This window comes from Colossoma macropomum, unplaced genomic scaffold, assembly GCF_904425465.1.
Source record: "Colossoma macropomum unplaced genomic scaffold, Colossoma_macropomum, whole genome shotgun sequence".
NCBI classification, from domain to species: Eukaryota; Metazoa; Chordata; class Actinopteri; order Characiformes; family Serrasalmidae; genus Colossoma; species Colossoma macropomum.
Window position 1 is genome coordinate 28371539 of NW_023494807.1, and position 19683 is coordinate 28391221.

At 39.3% G+C, this 19683-nt stretch overlaps 1 protein-coding gene across 2 annotated transcripts in view; it reads left to right on the plus strand.

Moving 5' to 3' along the window:
• Nucleotides 1-19683, plus strand: part of fgf12a (fibroblast growth factor 12a) — an 84825-nt gene that overhangs the window by 10195 nt on the left and 54947 nt on the right. The window contains exon 1 of one of the 2 annotated variants that reach the window (XM_036555918.1): nt 2735-2827. The exons of the other annotated variant lie outside the window; for it this stretch is intronic. Within the exon in view, the coding sequence (XP_036411811.1) occupies nt 2737-2827 (91 nt within the window). The 5' untranslated portion in view covers nt 2735-2736. Of the gene's footprint in view, nt 1-2734; nt 2828-19683 lie in introns of those variants that run through there. 2 annotated transcript variants of the gene reach the window in all.

The following is a 19683-nucleotide window of genomic DNA, read 5'->3' on the forward strand; positions in this document are numbered from 1 at the left end:
TGCTGTTGTTGTTGTTGGTGGTGGTGGTGTTACTGCAGCTGCTGCTGCTGACAGTGTTATTATCTTCCGCACTAACCTGCTGATAGAAACTGGCATGGAAAATGTTTGAGCAGAAGTCTTCTTTATTGAATTAAATCAACACCTCTCTCTCCCTCTCTCTCTCTCTCTCTCTCTCTCTCTCTCTCTCTCTCAGTGTGCAGAGTTAAGATCTAGCTGATAGCGCCCCCTACTGTCACCACTGATGATGGCAACTTTTTTTTCCCAGTGCTGTACAGTAGACATTGAAATTGTCATTGACTGTAAGGTAGTGATGACATCACAGGCTTTCCTGATGAAAGCAGCACTAACGTCATCCAGGCCTGAAAATAAAGAGAAAGAAGTTTTAATGAGGGGATACGAAGACTATTCAACAGAGGAAGACTTGAATAGTTCAGTCCATTTGTTGTCTTCTCAGTTTCCAGTGTTTTTCATTAAAAAATAATGTGCATTTCGTCATCAGGCTGCGGAGCTTTTCAGCTTTTACCTGTAAATGACCAGCAGCTAAATAAGAAATCATTTCCAGCCTTTACAGTTGAGCTGACATGCTGTTATTTATTCAGCCTTTATTTAAACTCTAGTACAGAGAGAGACCCTCGTTTATAACGTAGCCGAGCTCTGTTAACAAAACAAACGATTGAAAAGAATACAATGAATATGATGGCAAATATACAGGTAAATGCAAAAGTTTGGGCACCCCTGGTCAAATTCCATGCTTTGATGATTTTCTAAGTGTGAATAAGTTACACATCCTCTACAGAGACACACTTCTGCACAGTTTACTGCACAATTACTGTATGTTTGCCGAATTGAACATATTGGGGGAAAAACAGATTTATGCAAAAGTGCAAAAGTTATGGCATGAAGGGGTGTTCAAACTTTTGCACATGACTGTAGCTCTGTGATAAAATGTGATAAAATGCAGCAATGAAGTAAAAGAAGTAGAATACAAAAAGAAAGTAAAATCGTGAGTTTAAACAATTAAAGCAAATAACACTATCAAATCAAAATGATCAACTAAAATTAGTGAGTAAAATAATAAAAAAAAATAAAAGATTCATTAAGACAGGTAAAAATGATCAAATGAAAATGACAGAAATAAGCAATGACAAAGAATAATAAACAAAAAACCTAATTACAATAATGAAATATATGTACACTTAAATATTATATATAAATAAGTTTATAGTTTGTGTTTGCTGTTATATTCATTACAAATACAGCTGATGATGATGATGATGATGAGGAAGATGATCAGATGTGTTCATTTACTTGTGCATACATACATGTTTTTATTCTGTACCTAACTTTGAGTTTATACAGTTTCATTATAAGTTTATACAATTTCATTTTGAATAATACAGTTTCATTTTGGGCTTATATAGTTTCATTTTAAGTTTAAACAGTTTCATTTTGGGCTTAAATAGTTTCATTTTAAGTTTAAACAGTTTCATTTTGGGCTTATATAGTTTCATTTTAAGTTTAAACAGTTTCATTTTGGGCTTATATAGTTTCATTTTAAGTTTAAACAGTTTCGTTTTGGGCTTATATAGTTTCATTTTAAGTTTAAACAGTTTCATTTTGGGCTTATATAGTTTCATTTTAAGTTTAAACAGTTTCATTTTGGGCTTATATAGTTTCATTTTAAGTTTAAACAGTTTCGTTTTGGGCTTATATAGTTTCATTTTAAGTTTATACAGTTTCATTCTGAGTTATACAATTTCCTTCAACATTTATACAATTTTGTTTTGAGTTATATAGTTTCATTTTAAGTTTATACAGTTTCATTCTGAGCTTATACATATTGATTTTAGGTTTATACAGTTTTATTTTGGGCTTATATAGTTTCATTTTAACTTTATACAATTTTATTTTGAGTTATACAATTTCCTTCAACATTTATACAATTTTGTTTTAAGTTATATAGTTTCATTTTCAGTTTATACAATTTTATTTAACGCCTTATAGAGTTTCATTTTGAATTTATACAGTTTGCATATGCTTTAATGTGGGTAAAAAAGATGATGATGATGATGATGATGATGATAAAGTCTGAAAATGACAACGATGATGAAGAGGGTAATGGTGATGCTGATGCTGATGCTGATGAACGCTCTGAAAGTTCTGACGCTGAACTTCCTCTCGTGTCTCTTTTAACCGCGTCCTGCCTTTGCTCGGTTTCCCCGTGAGGTCTCGCGCCCACAGGGCTTCAGCTCGTCCTGCCCGCGTGGCCCAGCATTAGCTCATCATCACCAGAGGCCGTCCTGCCACTTTACCCCCCTCCCTCCCACCCCTTACAACCCCCCCCTGCAGTCTCACTCTGCCAGCAAACACCGGAGGAGGCGATGGGTACCGGTGCGCGCGACGACTCACCCTGTCGTCCTTGCGCGTGCAGCTGACCAGGCTGGAGAGAAAGAAAAGGAAAGAAAGACAAACACAAAGAAAAGAGAACCGAAACGCACCGGATGGAGAGATGGAGGTGCACGGAGCCCCCCCAAACCCACCAATCCCACCACGACCCCCCCACCAGCCTCTCGGTGGTGCTTGATTTACCGTGTTAGCGTGAGAGCTTCCAGCTAAAGCTCGCGGAGGACGAAGCGGCAAGAGGGGGAAAAAAGCGCTTCCGGTTTTTCTTCGCCTTTGTTTTCCTTTCTTTTCGTCGCGTGCATGCATCGAGGAAAGTGGAGCCAGCGGAAATCAATGAGGATTGCGAGGCTCTTCCTGAGGAAAGGAGCGCATATGCTGCAGTGTCTCTGTGGAGAGCGATCGGAGGCGACCACGACCACCAGCGGTGAGACATAGTGCATGCCGAGAGAGAGAGAGAGAGAGAGAGAGAGAGAGAGAGAGAGGAAAAAGAAAAGAAAAGAAAAACACAAGAAAGCCCAAACCCATCTCACTGGCCGGAGTCTGCGGTAACCGCGCGCTCCCGGCACTCGGCGGCGCGCAAGTCGAGACGAATGCACTCCGGGCAGTGCAACGCTGCTTTGACTTGCTGTTCGCTGCTCATCGCCATCCTCATCGTTACCATCGTCATCCTCATCATCATCATCACGGCCAGAGTGGCTTTTAGTCGAGCAAACGCAGGAACCGGCAGCGAGCGCGCGGCTGAGTAATCCGTCTCTCTCCCCGCGTGTCAAGGACGCTGCTTTGTGGCTGCAAAGGATGCAGGAGAAATGTAGGAGAAAAAAAAAACAACTATTGATGCAGATGCAGCAAACGCAGCCCGCAAAAGACAGAAAAAGAAAGAGAGAGGAAAGAGGGAGAGAGAGAGAGAGAGAGAGAGAGAGAGAGAGAGGGCCACGCGGGCAGGCTCGCTCTGAGATTATTTTAAGGTGAGGTGAGTTTTCTAAAACGGGCTCGCAGGGTCTCTGGTGTCCTCCGGGACTGATAACTTCTCCACGTGATTCAGCACCTTGGACAGCAACTTCACTGCGCAGCTACACTACTGAACACTACACTACACTATATCACTCAGTACTACACTACTAAACACTACACTACACTACATCACTCAGTAAGACACTACTAAACACTACACTACACATCACCCAGTACTACACTGCTTAACACTACACTACACTACATGACTCAGTACTACACTACTGAACACTACACTACACTATATCACTCAGTACTACACTACTAAACACTACACTACACTACATCACTCAGTAAGACACTACTAAACACTACACTACACATCACCCAGTACTACACTGCTTAACACTACACTACACTACATGACTCAGTACTACACTACTGAACCCTACTCTACACTACATCATTCAGTACTACACTATTGAACGCTAAACTACACTACATCACTCAGTACTACACTACTGAAACCTACACTACATCACCCAGTACTACACTACTGAACACTACACTACACTACATCACTCAGTACTACATTACCCAACACAACTTCACTCAGTGTTACACTACTGGACACTATGCTATACTACATCACCCAGTACTACACTACTGGACACTACATCACTCAGTGTTACACTACTGGACACTATGCTCCACTACATCACCCAGTACTACACTACTGAACACCACACTACACTACATCACTCAGTACTTCACTACTGAACACTACACTGCACTACATCACCCAGTACTACACTACTGAACACTAAACTACACTAAATCACCCAGTACTACACTACTGAACACTAAACTACACTAAATCACTCAGTGTTACACTACTGGACACTATGCTACACTACATCACCCAGTACTACACTACTGAACACCACACTACACTACACTACACTAAATCATTCAGTATTACACTACTGAACACTACATCATTCAGTGTTACACTACTGGACACTATGCTACACTACATCACCCAGTACTACACTACTAAACACTACACTACATCACTCAGTACTACTCTACTGAACCCTACAGTACATCACTACTGGACACTACACTGCACTACATCACCCAGTACTACACTACTGAACACCACACTACACTACATCACTCAGTACTACTCTACTGAACCCTACAGTACATTACTACTGGACACTACACTGCACTACATCACTCAGTACTACACTACTGAACACCACACTACACTACATCACTCAGTACTACACTACTGAACACTACATCACTCAGTGTTACACTACTGGACACTATGCTACACTACATCACCCAGTACTACACTACTAAACACTACACTACATCACTCAGTACTACTCTACTGAACCCTACAGTACATCACTACTGGACACTACACTGCACTACATCACCCAGTACTACACTACTGAACACCACACTACACTACATCACTCAGTACTACACTACTGAACACTACATCACTCAGTGTTACACTACTGGACACTATGCTACACTACATCGCCCAGTACTACACTACTAAACACTACACTACATCACTCAGTACTACTCTACTGAATCCTACAGTACATCACTACTGGACACTACACTGCACTACATCACCCAGTACTACACTACTGACCACCACACTACACTACATCACTCAGTACTACACTACTGAACACTACACTGCACTACATCACTCAGTACTACACTACTGAACACTACACTGCACTACATCACCCAGTACTACACTACTGAACACTACACTACACTAAATCACTCAGTGTTACACTGCTGGACACTATGCTACACTACATCACCCAGTACTACACTACTGAACACTACACTACATCACTCAGTACTGAACACTACACTACACTACATCATTCGGTACTACACTACTGAACACTACGCTACATCACTCAGTGTTACACTACTGAACACTACACTACACTAAATCACTCAGTACTACACTACACTACCCTACAGTACATCACTACTGGACACTATGCTACACTACATCACCCAATACTACACTACTGGACACTACACTATACTACATCACCTGAGACTACACTACTGAACACTATACTACATTAAATCACTCAGTACCACATTACTGGACACTATGCTACACTACATCACTCAGTACTACATTACTGAGCACTACAATACACTACATCACTCAGTGCTACACTGCTGAACACAATGCTACACCACATCACTTATTACACTGCTGAACACTATGCTACACTACATCACTCAGTACTACACTACTGAACACTATGCTACACTACATCACTCAGTACTACACTACTATACACTTCACTGCACAATACCACTCAGTACTATGCTACTGAACACTACAATACACTACATCACTTAGTGCTACACTACTGAATACTACGCTACACTACATCACTCAGTACTACACTGCTATACACTACAGTACATTACATCGCTCAGTACTACACTGCTGAACACTATGCTACACTACACCACTGAGTATTACACTACTGAACACTACACTACTGAACACTACACTACACTACATCACTCAATACTGCACTGCTGTACACTATGCTACACTACATTGCTTAATACTACACTACTGAACACTACACTATATCACTCAGAATTACACTACACTACATCATTCAGTAGTATATTACAGAACACTACGATATAGCACTCAGTGCTACACCACTGTAGACTACACCACACTATATCACTCACTACTACACTGCTATACACTACACTACATCACTCACTACTACACTGCTATACACTACATCACTCACTATTACACTGCTATACACTACACGACTCAGTACTACACTACTGAATACTACACTACACCATTCAGTACTTTGCTACTGAACACTACACTGCATTACACCCCTCTGTGCTACACTACTGAACACTACACTACATCAGTTACGACTACACAATACCACACCATTCACTGCAGCACTCAGTAATACACTATGTAACACATCAAAAATGCCCAACATTCTATCATCTTATAGTTTACTACCCAACACTCTACTGTTTAACACAATACTAACCAGCATTCAACTACTCAATACTCTACTACCTAATACCCCACTGTCCAACACTCTACTACCCTACACTCTACTGCCCAATACTCCACTACCTACTACATTCTACTACCCATCTGAACTGAAGCCCATTTGTTTTTCAGTATAAACACACTTTACTACCCAACACTTACTATCTTCCAGTCTACTACTCAACACTGTATTGCCAAGCACTCTACTGCCCAACACTTTACAACCTTACACTATACTAGCCAACACTCTTCTGCTTAACATGCTACTACCCAACACTCTATTGCCCAACACACTACTGCCCAAAACTCCACTATCCAGTACTACATTACCCAACACTCTACTGCCAGCACTTTACAGCCCAAAACTCCACTATCCAATACTCCATTACCCAACACTGTACTAATAAACACTACTACTTTACACTCTTCTGCCCGACAATCTGCTACCCAATATTTTACTACCAAACACTCTATTTCCCAGCATGCTAGTAACTAGTAGTATTCTACCCACCACTCCACTACCCAAAACGATACTGCCCAACATTCAATTTCCCAACACTCTATCAGCAGCACTAAAATAATCAACACTCTCTACTCAGCATTCTACCATACATTAAACACTCTTACCAAACACTCTAGTACCCATGACTCAACTGCCCAACACTCTTCTTTGCCACATTCTACTACTCAATACTTTACTACCTTACACTACATTACATACTACTGCCCAGCACGGTACTGTCCATCACTCTACAACTTTATACTCTATTTTGCTACCCAATGCTCAACTGCCCAATACTATACTACTTACCATTCTACTACCCAACATTGTTATGTTACACCACACTACCCAACTCTTTACTCCTCACTTCTCTACTACCCAGCATTATGTTTACCCAACACTTTTCTACCTTAGACTCTACTGCCCAACAGTGTACAGCTCAACACTCTATTGCCTAGCACTCTAATACTGAACACCCACTTTCTCCACTGTGCTGTACCATGCTGAACCCTACTCAGGCATCACGTCAATCCCATTACAATAATTTGTTTTATTTTTGTAGCTGACATACACAATCCTTAAAATTCCTTAAAGGAATTGACCTGAGTGTTTAAACAATGATACACGCACCACTCAAACTACACCAGACTAATCCATATTAAGTTTTATCTCCCCCACACTTTCAGCTGCTCTAAGGATGGGTCATCAGGTCCAGCGTTACCATTCTCATTCTCATTATTACACTGAGAAAGTGATGTACTGAGTGTATTTGATTCAAATTGTACATAATTTCCTCATGAATATGCAATTTATGCATATCGCTGTTGTTGGAAAACAAAACCTTGTATCTTCAAAATGGTAACTTCACAGGAGAAGGAAAAAACCTACTTTACTTTTAATGTAAGTCAATGGAACCAGACTTATTTACGAGTAATTTTGGGCCATTTTCTTTTATCCATTCATCATGAAATTTTGATACAATTTAAAGGCCAACATGCATTTTCAGATTATGTCAAAAAATTTAAAAATGACAAAAACGGAGATGTGAGGTTTTGTTCTGACAGCAGCGATATATTACATTGATGCTATTCTCACTAAAATTAAGTGAAACTGAAAGATAAAAATGTGTTCATGTAATGCATTTTGTTCATGTTTAAAGGATTTGCACAATTGAATCAAGTAAATTTTTCACTGTACATTTGACATCTTAGTTTCATAGTGGTAACTGATGAATTTGTAGACCATAAGCTTCAAGATTATTAACTGAATGATAAGGCAGCAGTTTATAGTCTAGTCTCATGGGGCCAGATGCGAAATCGTAAGGACGTCTGGAGACAACCGCAAGAAATTTTGAGCTAAATATGGGAGAGAACAGATAGTAGGGGGTGATGAGCTCCAATGGATAACAAGCCTCTGGACAACGAGTCTTCAGACCATGCATGTCGTTAGTCCACTTCACTTGAATCCTACTTCATAACATTGACAACCATGCCATGAACATGACACAGCAGATGTTGTCATAAGTTGTCATGACGTATTTTAACCGCGTCATAAAGGATTAACATAATGTTTGATGTCATTAAGTATGTTACATGCTAATAAGTGTAGTCTAGTTAGCCATTGAGACAACAAACATTAACAGTAATGGTGACAGAAGACTAGTCACGTTTATATGCAGCCTAATAATCTGTTAATAATAGCTTAATCAGAATAGAATACGTCCATGTAAACACCTCAATCGGAATAGACTAGTCTGATTGAGGCCATTCGGAATACAGTTTCTGTCTGGTTAAATGAGGTGGGTACTCCTGTAAATAATCCGTTAAATAGAAGAAACGCCTGTATCTGATTACATTCCCAATCGGAAAGTTTAATTACGTTCTGATCATGTTCGTCGCGTCATAGTGAAAATTTATTATCTGATCTTTAAAAGACGGCGGTGGGACGGACGTCCAGCTTATGTGTCTCAGAACACGACGTCTTCCTCTTGGCCTTCTTTAATAAGGACATGTGAAGGACGTTTTCCTGAGTCTGACATCATTTTAAAGCAATTAAAAACACAAGCACTGCTCACTGCTGCTCATCTCACTCTGACTGGACTCATGAGGCTCATTGTCATGGTAACGTCTACACTAAGTGGTGCTCAACACATGCGCGTAATTTTGGATCGGATTACTTGTAGTGAGCATGTAAACAGAGATTTTAATCAGATTGTTGAGTAGTGTGAGCATAAACACCTCAGTCTTAATCTATAATTGGAATGTATTCAATTGGATCTTTGCTTGTAAACACAGCCACTGTTATATTACTGGACATAATAAGGACAGCTCATGACAGCAAATGACGTTTTATGTCAGTGTAATGTAGCAACGTAGCAGTAAAGGTACTAACTGTGATTTATTGATTTTGTTCCTGATTCAATGTAAGTTAGCATGGCTGCAAAAACTCAGATCAACCCCTAGAATCCCAGTTTTATTACATACTTATTATAGGTTTACATACTTATTATACTTATTTTAGGTTTATTACAGTCTTATTATTTAGTAACTACAGGGACTTCCACGCAAACTGGCTGAGCTATTGTTAGGTTATAAATGTGTGTAATAAAACTTTGGGCCTGCCGTTGGGCCCTGGCCATTTAAGGGGTTAAGCTTGATATGAGCTGCATGTGTGGAGAACAAATTACATGTTGTAAAAGTAAACTTTACCTCTTGGTACTGAAAAACAGGCCTGTTACATAGCGATAGCCTTCTGCTAGCTAACTTGTTTTGCTTGTCTCTCCAATGCTAAAAGACGACGGACTAGAGGAAATTGGGAGCGGGTTTTAGAGGGGGCGTACCCTTGTTAGCAGCGCAGTCCAGTGCCAAAAGTTTCCCAAGTTGTCCCTAGACGTGTATTCTCGTTATGAGATCACGCCTGGCCCTGCGAGACTCATTAAACAGTTGATGAATTGCATCTAAAGAAGTGCAGATGAATCTCAGGAGAAACTAGAAAGGTTGTACATAGCAAACATTTTCCAGGAGCAGTTTCAGCAGCTGTGTGTCACACATGCCAACAACAAGCACACAAGCCTGTGTCGTGCTGTCCCTGTTTACTCCTTGACTTCATTAAGCTTGGCGCACTCCTGCTGAGCTACACATCTTTTTTTGTTTATCCATCGTTAACAGGCCACTTGACTGTACATTTACCTCAGGGTAACAGTCCACTGCAGTCGAGTATGTAGTTCTGCTATAAGCCTGCTTTGCTTTGGCTCACTACTCTACTGCTGTATAATATTTTGCCTATATTACAGTTACAGTTTGTGGTAATTGTGTCGATTTGGACGGATGTTGAAAGGTGGGAGTTTTTTTTTATATCAAAGTCCTAATTATGGATGGGTTTTGTTAAACGTCAGGTCACTGACTTGATTCAAATGTGTACCTCATTTCTACATGAATAAAAGACGCTCACTGGTCACGTTATTATTATTATCTACCTTGTATCTACACTCAGTGTCCATTTTATCAGGTTCACTTACCAATTTCTACAGTTACAGATTATAGTCCATCTGTTTCTTTGTATAAATCGGACCACCAGGACCACCACTCAGCTCTGCGGTGACACTGACATGTTAGTGTGTATTGCGCTGGTACAAGCAGATCAGACACAGCACTGCTGTTGGAGTTTTTAAGCACTGTGTCCACTCACTGTCCACTCTATTAGATACTCCTACCTTGTTGGGCCACCTGTGGGGGGACCACTGATGAACATGGTTAAGGAGGTCTAACAGATTATGCAGAGAAACAGACAGACTACAGTCTGCAATTGTAGAACAACTGACAGCACATACAGTTCTGTGCAATCAATTCTTTTTTTAGGAGGTATTTCTGAGGAGATTAGATATAAGATAATCGACCTGCATAAAGAAAGGGAAAGTCAAAGTAAGACAAGTGGGAAAAAAACTTTTAAAGCTGAAGTTCAAAAAATGATTAAAAGCTACAGAGAAAATGGGCTTCCTAACAGCCACCTGGAAGACCTGATAGACACCTAAACTGCCCCCATCAGATAAACAGCACTTAAAGCTTTCATCTCTGAGAGAGAGGAGAAAATCAAGCTGCTTCAGATCTGAAAACATCCACAGGTGTTTCTGTCCATCCTTCCACTGTGAGAAGACGACTCAGCGCTATGGGTCTGAAAGGATGTGTAGCTGTCAAGAAGAACCTCACTGAGAAAAGGAGACGGACACATCAAACAAAGAAGCTGAGCGATGGACTGACCACCCCAGAGTCCAGACCTCAACATCACTGAATGTGTTTGATTACTTCTGAAAATGATCGACCAACTTCTAAGACTGAACTTTGGAGGTGTGTCTGCAGATTCTTTGAGGAACTGGAAGAGAGTTTCCTGAAAAGAAAGGAAGCTGTAATAAAGGTAAAGTGTGACTCACTAAATACTGAAAACAGTTAATATATTTAGTTGATGAGGCTTCTGCATAATTTTCTAAACAAAGGGTGATTTCTGATTTTTGCACAGTTCTGTTCTGGCTGTAGCTCATCTGTTGCAGCACAATTCATCACTCCCATTTACTCTGTCCATCAGTGGAAAGGGACCACCTGTACTACGATTTTGTACAGTATTAAGTTGTGGGTGGTCCACCAAAAAAAAAAAAAAATTCCAACAAAGAGTGGCTGTGTTGTCAGAAACTGACCACTGATGAAGGTCTAGAGGATGATTGACACAAACTGTGCATCAGCAAATGGGCTATTAACTGTACACCAGCAAGGTGGAGCTACAAGAGAGGGGTTTCTAATAAAGTGGCCATGTGCACAACCGTGGCAGGGTCACTGCTCTGCTAAGAATGGTCCGCCACCTAAATAAGGTTTGTTTGTGTAGTGTAATTTGGACCACCACTGAGCAGGTATTATTTGGGTGTTGGAACATCATCAGCACATCAGACATTGTATTTGACATTATATTATATTGATATTATATTTAATTGTTAAGAGTGTCTGTGTAATTTTCAATTAAATATGTTTTCATTTTTTTGCTGATGCTGAAAAATGAATAACTTCAGGCTATTTTGACTGGAACTGAAATAAATGAAAGGTGGTCTCTGACTTTTGCGCAGTACTGTAGATGGTAAATGAACTTGACAAAGTGGCCAGTGAGTGTGGATACAAGTGGCCAGCGAGTGTGTATTACATCAACACGGTTATTGCCAAAAGTGGCTAAACTGTTGATACAATATATTTTCTTGCGGAAATGATGTACGTACCTAAATCAATTAAATTCAGTGCCGCACTTTTTCAGGTCATTTATAAGGCCTACAAACACTAATGAGCTACAAACATGAGTGTTGGCATTCAGTTCCCTTGATGGTACACTTGATGTAGCAGAACATCATGGGTCATGAATTTTGAACTTGTCTCTTGTTTTTAAGCTGGTTAATGTGTTTTTCCACATTTCAGTTTGTTTACAGCAATAGAGAACTGTGAGTGTTACAGCTAGGCCTTCAGTTTGGGCCATAAACACAAAACATTATGAAAAACAAGGAAAAATAAACACCTTTACAATAATACTAATGTCAGCTAGCACCCCTATGGGACTTCAGTAGTATGTTAGTGCTAAGCTAATAGCAATTCACAAGCACATTTTCAACATTTGTGTAACAGATATTAACATATATTTTACCTTGTATCAGTTTTACAGTGACTCAGTAAAGAGTCCTGACATAGAGCTGCTACTGTTTACCATATTTAACAACTGAAACCTGGTTAGACTATGGCTCATATTCACAGTTGGCGATGTATCTAGAACTTCCAGAAGGCCTAGAGTTACATTTTTTCTCTTAAAAGTGGTCATGGTATATCAAAACGTGATTGGTTGATTCCTCTGTGAGTTCCTAATCATGTTAATAATTAATCTTATGTGTAAGGCCTTCAGTTCAGCTCCTGAAGCCCTAACCAATGGGAGAGCTCGCTTGGATCTACCTAGATACCACTAAGAACACAATCCTGGTTGGATAAAACTCCATTTGACTTTTTAGGAGTTTAACCCTTTTGTTTCCAAGTAAAACAAAACAATGTAATAAATGTGATACTACAATACTTGCATGGTTTGAATACAACAAGCAAGATGATTGTATTAAATAAAAATAAACAAACATTTACCTTACTTTTTTACGGAAAATATTTTTTCTCTGAAGGCTTAGAAGGCCCTGAAAACAATGAAAAAAGTGATGCATTGAGTTTGCTTGATACAAATATTTGCATCTTTTCCACATGTGGAATGCACTTAATAATCCGATAACTGCAAAAAATCAGGTTTGATCAGTAATCCGATCAACACATTTACATGTACTTGAGTAATCAGATAATGGGGAAACTCCGGGTCTACATGAGTCAGGCAGTAATCAGATTTCTGCTTTGCAACCAGCCAATAAACTCACAGAAGAAGACGTGACGTAAATGTAATGTAAATCTCAAACTTCATGCTGCAGCCTTTTTTTTTAAAAACATTGCACCACCTGAAAATATTAACAAACATCATCTAGAAGATGAAGAACATTTAAATCCTTGTATGTATTTGGTTTCAGCATCACTCCAGAAGTGTTTTGCTGCCATCTTACAGCAATGCTGCTCGCTTATTTCCAGTACCGCCATCTGTTTTCACACATGTGCAGACTGAGAAATCCGAAAGAAATCAGAGTAAGAGTTCACATGCACTGAGAAATCTGACTACTGAGATAAAATCCAGCTTTCTTTATCAGATTTCTTAATCGGATTTCTAGACCAATCTAAGAAATCAGAGTGTGCTGTTTACATGGCCATTTGAATAATCAGATAACTGCCGGAATTTGATTATGATCTGATTATTGAGTGCATGTAAACACATCAATGTTGCATTGATGTAATGTATTTTACTCATGTGAAAGTTGTTCTGAATGACGAGTCCTGCTGTATTAGGTGTTTCTGAATTATGTTTGAGAGAACTACATGCAACTGGAATAAAACTCAGTGGTGTGATTGACAGCTATTCATGTTTATTGTGCTGCACAAGCATTACATACATTCTGCATGGGTTCATTCACTCTGCTGTTGCTTGACCCCTTAATGAGCCTTCATTGTATGATTGGAAAAAATGCTGATGAAACATTTTGCGCCTCATCCTTCAGCAGTTTGTGCGGCGGGTTGATTGAATAAGTCCTCAAGACTAAATGAGGTTTTTAAACCAGGACAGGAGAGTTCTCAGGAGCATGCTGAGGAGACACCACGCATGGATCTCGCTTATATAATGAGAGATTGCTTCTCCTCTGAATCTGCGTCTTGGGACGGTTCGAAATAAACGTACTATATATAAGTTGTTTGAAAATTCTCAGCGTAGTACGACGTGAGAAGGTAAGAGAATGACAGGCTGAGAGTCTGTTGTGTGCCCTGATGTCTTTACAATGTTTTCCAGTTTATTAGGTAAGCCTAGCTTGTACTTGGACTATTTGGCCATTTTATCGGAAACATCTACCATATAGGTGCACTTTGTAGGTTCACATCTGTTGCTGAACAACATATCAACCACCCTCTAGGCCTGTATGGACCACCATAGATCCACCACTGGCCAGATGTTATTTGGGTGGTAAACTTTTCTCAGCACAGCAATGACATGAGTGCATGTGGCCACATTATTAGAAACCCATCTCTTGTAGCTCCACCTTGCTGGTGTACAGTTAGTAGCCCATTTGATGCAGCATAGCTTGTGTTAGCCATCCTCTTGACCTCCAGCAACGGTCAGTTTCTGATCACAGAGCCGCTTGTGGTTGGATATTTATGGGTGGCATTTTACTCCTGACCAGGCAGTGACACTGACGTTTAAAAACCCCAGTACTGGTGGTCCGATGGGGGTCTCTTTCCTTTGATGGATGGAGTAAATGGAGTGATGAATTGTGCAGGAACAGATGGGCTGCAGTCAGTGATTGTGCTCCTACATTATTGTGCAAAAATCAGAGATCACAGTTAATTTGTTTGATTTAAAGTCAAAACAGCCAATAATTACAAGATATTCATTTTTCAGCATCATAGTAAAAAAAGATATTTCACAGAAAATCACACAGAAGCCTCAACAACTAAATGTAATATCAACATGTTCAGTTTTTAGTGTGTCCATTCTGTTCCTCAGACCACAAGGCCCAAGGGTGCTTCAATACCTGTGGCAATCTGCTGTAGCCAATGAACATGTACTAAGGATTAAATAAACAAAATAAAACAAGAAATGTTATCTGATCTCAGGCCCTTCAGGCTTTCTATTAATTACATTAATTTTGTTGCTGCCTTTCAAACAGGATGTTTTTCCTGTCCGTGTATGTCAGAATACTTCTGTTTCTGCATCTGTTCTGGCTTAACCCTTTAAAATCCCAGGCTTATTACATACTAAGGCTTATTACTCAGTAACTGGCAGGATTTCAGAGCAAACTGGCTGAGCTATTCTTAAGTTATAGGAGTGTGTAATAAAACTTTGGGCCTGCTGGTTAGTCCTGGCCATTTAAGGGTTTAAAGAGAAGAGATCTTGATCAAAGTTTGTAGGTACATAAATCTTGGACAAAAAGCATAAGCTGTTATTATATAGGCACAATAGAATGTTGCCCACAATTTTGTTTATTAAAAAAATAAAAATGTGAATATAAATGAATATAAACTCAAATGACAACTGTTTAATCTCATTTTTCAGGAATTTATTTATTTATTTAGTGTTACTGTTAGAGTTCGGGGGCCTCCTAAGATGCTGGTGCCCAGGTTCCTCGCAAGCTTCTGTTTTTTTCATGAAACTTTCTGTTTTTCAAAGAAATCTGCAAGGATATTTTTCCAGAGTTCAGTCTTAGACGTTGGTTGAACATTTTCTGCAGTAGTCCAGCGCATTCCAGTAATCCATTCAGTGATGTTGAGGTCTGGACTCCGGGGTGGTCAGTCCATTGCTCAGCTTCTTTGTTTGATGTGTCCATCTCCTTTCCTCAGTGAGGTTCTTCTCGACAGCTACACATCCTTTCAGACCCATAGCGCTGAGTCGTCTTCTCACAGTGGAAGGATGGACAGAAACACCTGTGGATGTTTTCAGATCTGAAGCAGCTTGATTTTCTCCTCTCTGTCAAAGATGAAAGCTTTCAGTGCTGTTTATCTGATGGGGGCCGTTTTGGTGGTCTTGTAGGTGGTTGTTTTCCTCAGAAATATCTCCTGAAGAAATGATGAGCTTGATGATTACATGAAATAAGCCTGTATTTTTCCACAGTACTGTATATGGTAGGTGTTTCTGATAAAATGGCCAGACAGTGTGGGTACAAAGAAGATGTTTGTAATAAACTGGTGTGAAACATGAAATGAACCCACTGAACCATGCTCCATCCAGTGTTCAAATGCGCCATCTCAGCATGCTGTTCTGTGCTGCCCATAGCTGACCGGTCTTTAACATGTCATGTGTTCATTGTGGTAAAATGAAAGCATAAAAAAAACGCTTGGCTCAGCATAATTCAATGCACTCCCATCACCATAATTACTCAGGCTAATAGAGAATGTGGGAGATATGTTGTGCAGTACTGCCAAATGGCCACCAGATGGCACTATATGCTAAAAAATAAACTGACCTGGCCAACATCTGCCAACTGGTCTGAAGGCTAAGAGTGGTTTTATATATTACATTGTATTAAGTGTCTGTACCTCTATTACTGTATAAGTCTAATATCTATAACATGTATAACAAGGGAATTTAAATAATGATCAGCATCTCACGTCAAATAAGAATATTACATGACTATATGTGGAGGCCGTTGCACATCACTTCCGTCTCATCAACACTAATCCTTTAAGTGATGATTTATGACCCTGCTTAGGCACACAGTCCGAGTGCTGCAGACTGTGTGATGTGACTAATCGTGCTTATTCAGTGGTGCATGTTAAGGAACTAAAAGCTAATTTTCTGAACGTGAATGAAGGAAGATGATTAAGCCCAGACAAATCCTTGAGGGAATGTGAATACAAAGAGCTACAAGAGGTACAAATGACCTTAACATGCGTAAAGTGTTATAAAATGAGTAATAACTTTTAATGCGCATAAATACAATAAAAATGATAAAACATTTGTTGAAATGACGGGGGCCCAATAACTTCAAACAAATCCCACCGCCTATTCTTGGCAGGAAATAAAGCCAGAAGATGCCCGCCCAGGCTTTTCCATGCAAAGTCTTGCATCCTTTTTATTATATAATCCAATAATGATGATTTATTAATGCAGCATAAGCAGCTCCTCTGCCTTTGATATGGAAAAGCCCAGCTTGCGTGCTTTCTCTCATTATGTCAGTAAACGAAAACGTCCCTGCAGTATTCATATTCATATTCGTATATATATATATATATATTATATATATATATATATATATATATATATGTGTGTAATGTTTTGGTCAAATTACATGTTTTATTGATTTTCTAATTTTCTATGTGAATACAGAAAATATATTTACATTTTTTTTCTTATTTTTTTTATTTTTTCTCATTCTTTCACAAATTTTAGTACATTTTCGATTTATTTCAGTTTAACAAATTGGAAAAAATTTAACATGCCGTGTAAAATGTGCCATAACTTTTGCACAGGCCACATTTTATGTTTCATTTTCTTCCAATGTGTTAAATAAACAGCAAATAAACAGTAATCATACATTAAAATATGCTCAAGTGTGTTTGTTCTCTCTAGAGGATGTGTACACTTATTTTCACTTAGAAAATCGCTCAAAGGCGCTCAAACTTTTGCACACTTTCGAGTTTAACATAGTATATAAACACTGTTAAAGATTCAAAATGTACCATTCACGCCTCAGTCCATACAGTCTGTATATGGAAACTAAGTTGTAAAAGAAGCTGGTTTTGAATTCATTGTTTTTGTGATGTCACAAAACCCATCTACCCATTAAATCACATTTATAGTATGACCATCTATTCAGCCTATAGGAGTTTAGCCCCGCCCACTCAGGCTGAAGTTATAAAAAGTGTTTCAGCTTGGACTGATTTTTAAATGAGGCACAATGCAGAGCAGCCAATCAGAACAGAGCTCATTTACATATACCAGTTTTAAAGGGACAGTAACAAAAATAGCCTGTTTAATTCTAAAGGATGAAGAGAGGCTGGAAATTGGTCATGTAAAAATGTATTATGACCATTTTTGGTACATAAAACCACACAAATTTTGTAAATGCAGCTCAGGGGAAAAAATAAAATAGATGAAAACTATAACTTTGGGATCAGAGAGGATTAGAGAAGTAAAAGTCCTTAAACAGAACTTTTTAAATGCCTGTTGTGCCGTTTGTAACAAACTAACCCCCAAAAATCACAACCCCAAGAATTTAAAAGAACTTCAGGTAAAAAGCGCGTCATTTGAGAGTGAATGTGTCCATAGCATTAGCCTCTCCTCCTCCCTGACCATTACACTCTGCACCCAGGACGCCCCCAGATAACTAGTTTTGATCACTGGCAGTTGTTTCCATGAAAGCCAGCAAACTTGAGATGCTCAGAAGAGAAGCAGCTAATTAGCAAGACCTTTATGAGTTGAATTCAGAGTGCTAGAAGAATGAAAATGTTAATCTCTACAGAGCTGTGGCCTGGCTGGAACCCAGTCTGACCCCCCTGCAATAAAAAAAAAAAACATCTACTAAATTGCAAAGAACCATTTAAGCATTCATGTGGTGCTTTTACACTGTTAGAAATAAAGGTGCTGAGCAGGTACATTTTTAGTTCGTTAAGGTTCAAAAAATGTAAATGTTCCCTCAAAGGTACAACAGTGGTTTTAAGGTCCGATTGTGCACTTTAAATACGTTTTTCCAGGTGAAAAGTTTGTATTTGTACCTTTACATAACCGAATGTTTTAAAACAGAACAGTAAAATAAAAAGCCTGGAGACGAGACAGGGTGTGTGGAGTCAGTACAGCTTAGAGAATATCATTTCAGTGGATTATGGTACAGTTATGTTCCCTGACTAAAGGTATTGAGATGTACCCTTGAGGGTCCCACCCCAGTGACAAGAGAAGTCTGCCCTAGTGATAGCTTAGTACCTTTATTTCTGAGGGTGTAGATGTTTAGGATGGATGTACAGAACTGTGCAAAAGTCAGAAAGCACCCTTGATTTTTTCAAATGTCCAATCAAAACAGCCATTAATGAAGGAGAAAGCCAAAGTGAAAAAAACATGAGTTTCCAAAAGTGTAGTTCAAAATTTGATTAAAAGCAGAGAAAATGGGACTCCTAACAACCACCTGGAAGACCTGGTAGACACCAACACTGAAAAGTCATAAACAAAAAGACTATTTGGAAAGAAGCTGCTAGTGTTCTCAAAACAATAGACTGACCACCCCAGAGTCCAGACCTCAACATCACTGAATGTGTTTGGGATTACTTCAGAAAATGATCAACCAACATCTATGGCCCAGTCCCATTTCTTTTCGAGGGTCACCTTGCCCCTTGGAACTGAGTTTCAAGGCGTAGTGGTTGAAATCTTCCCTATGAAATGGGACCCTCAAATAAAAAGAGCATTACTTCATTAACAGCTACCAGCGCTGCTCTGTAGGCGACCCTGCCAGTCTGCAGTGACAGCAGAGGAGGGTAAAGTTCAGCTCCTCACTGCTGGGCTTTAGTTACATTTAGGGCATCATATGACTTCAAAGAGGGGGCAATTATTTATTATCACCCACCCCTAATTCTTCAGTGATATG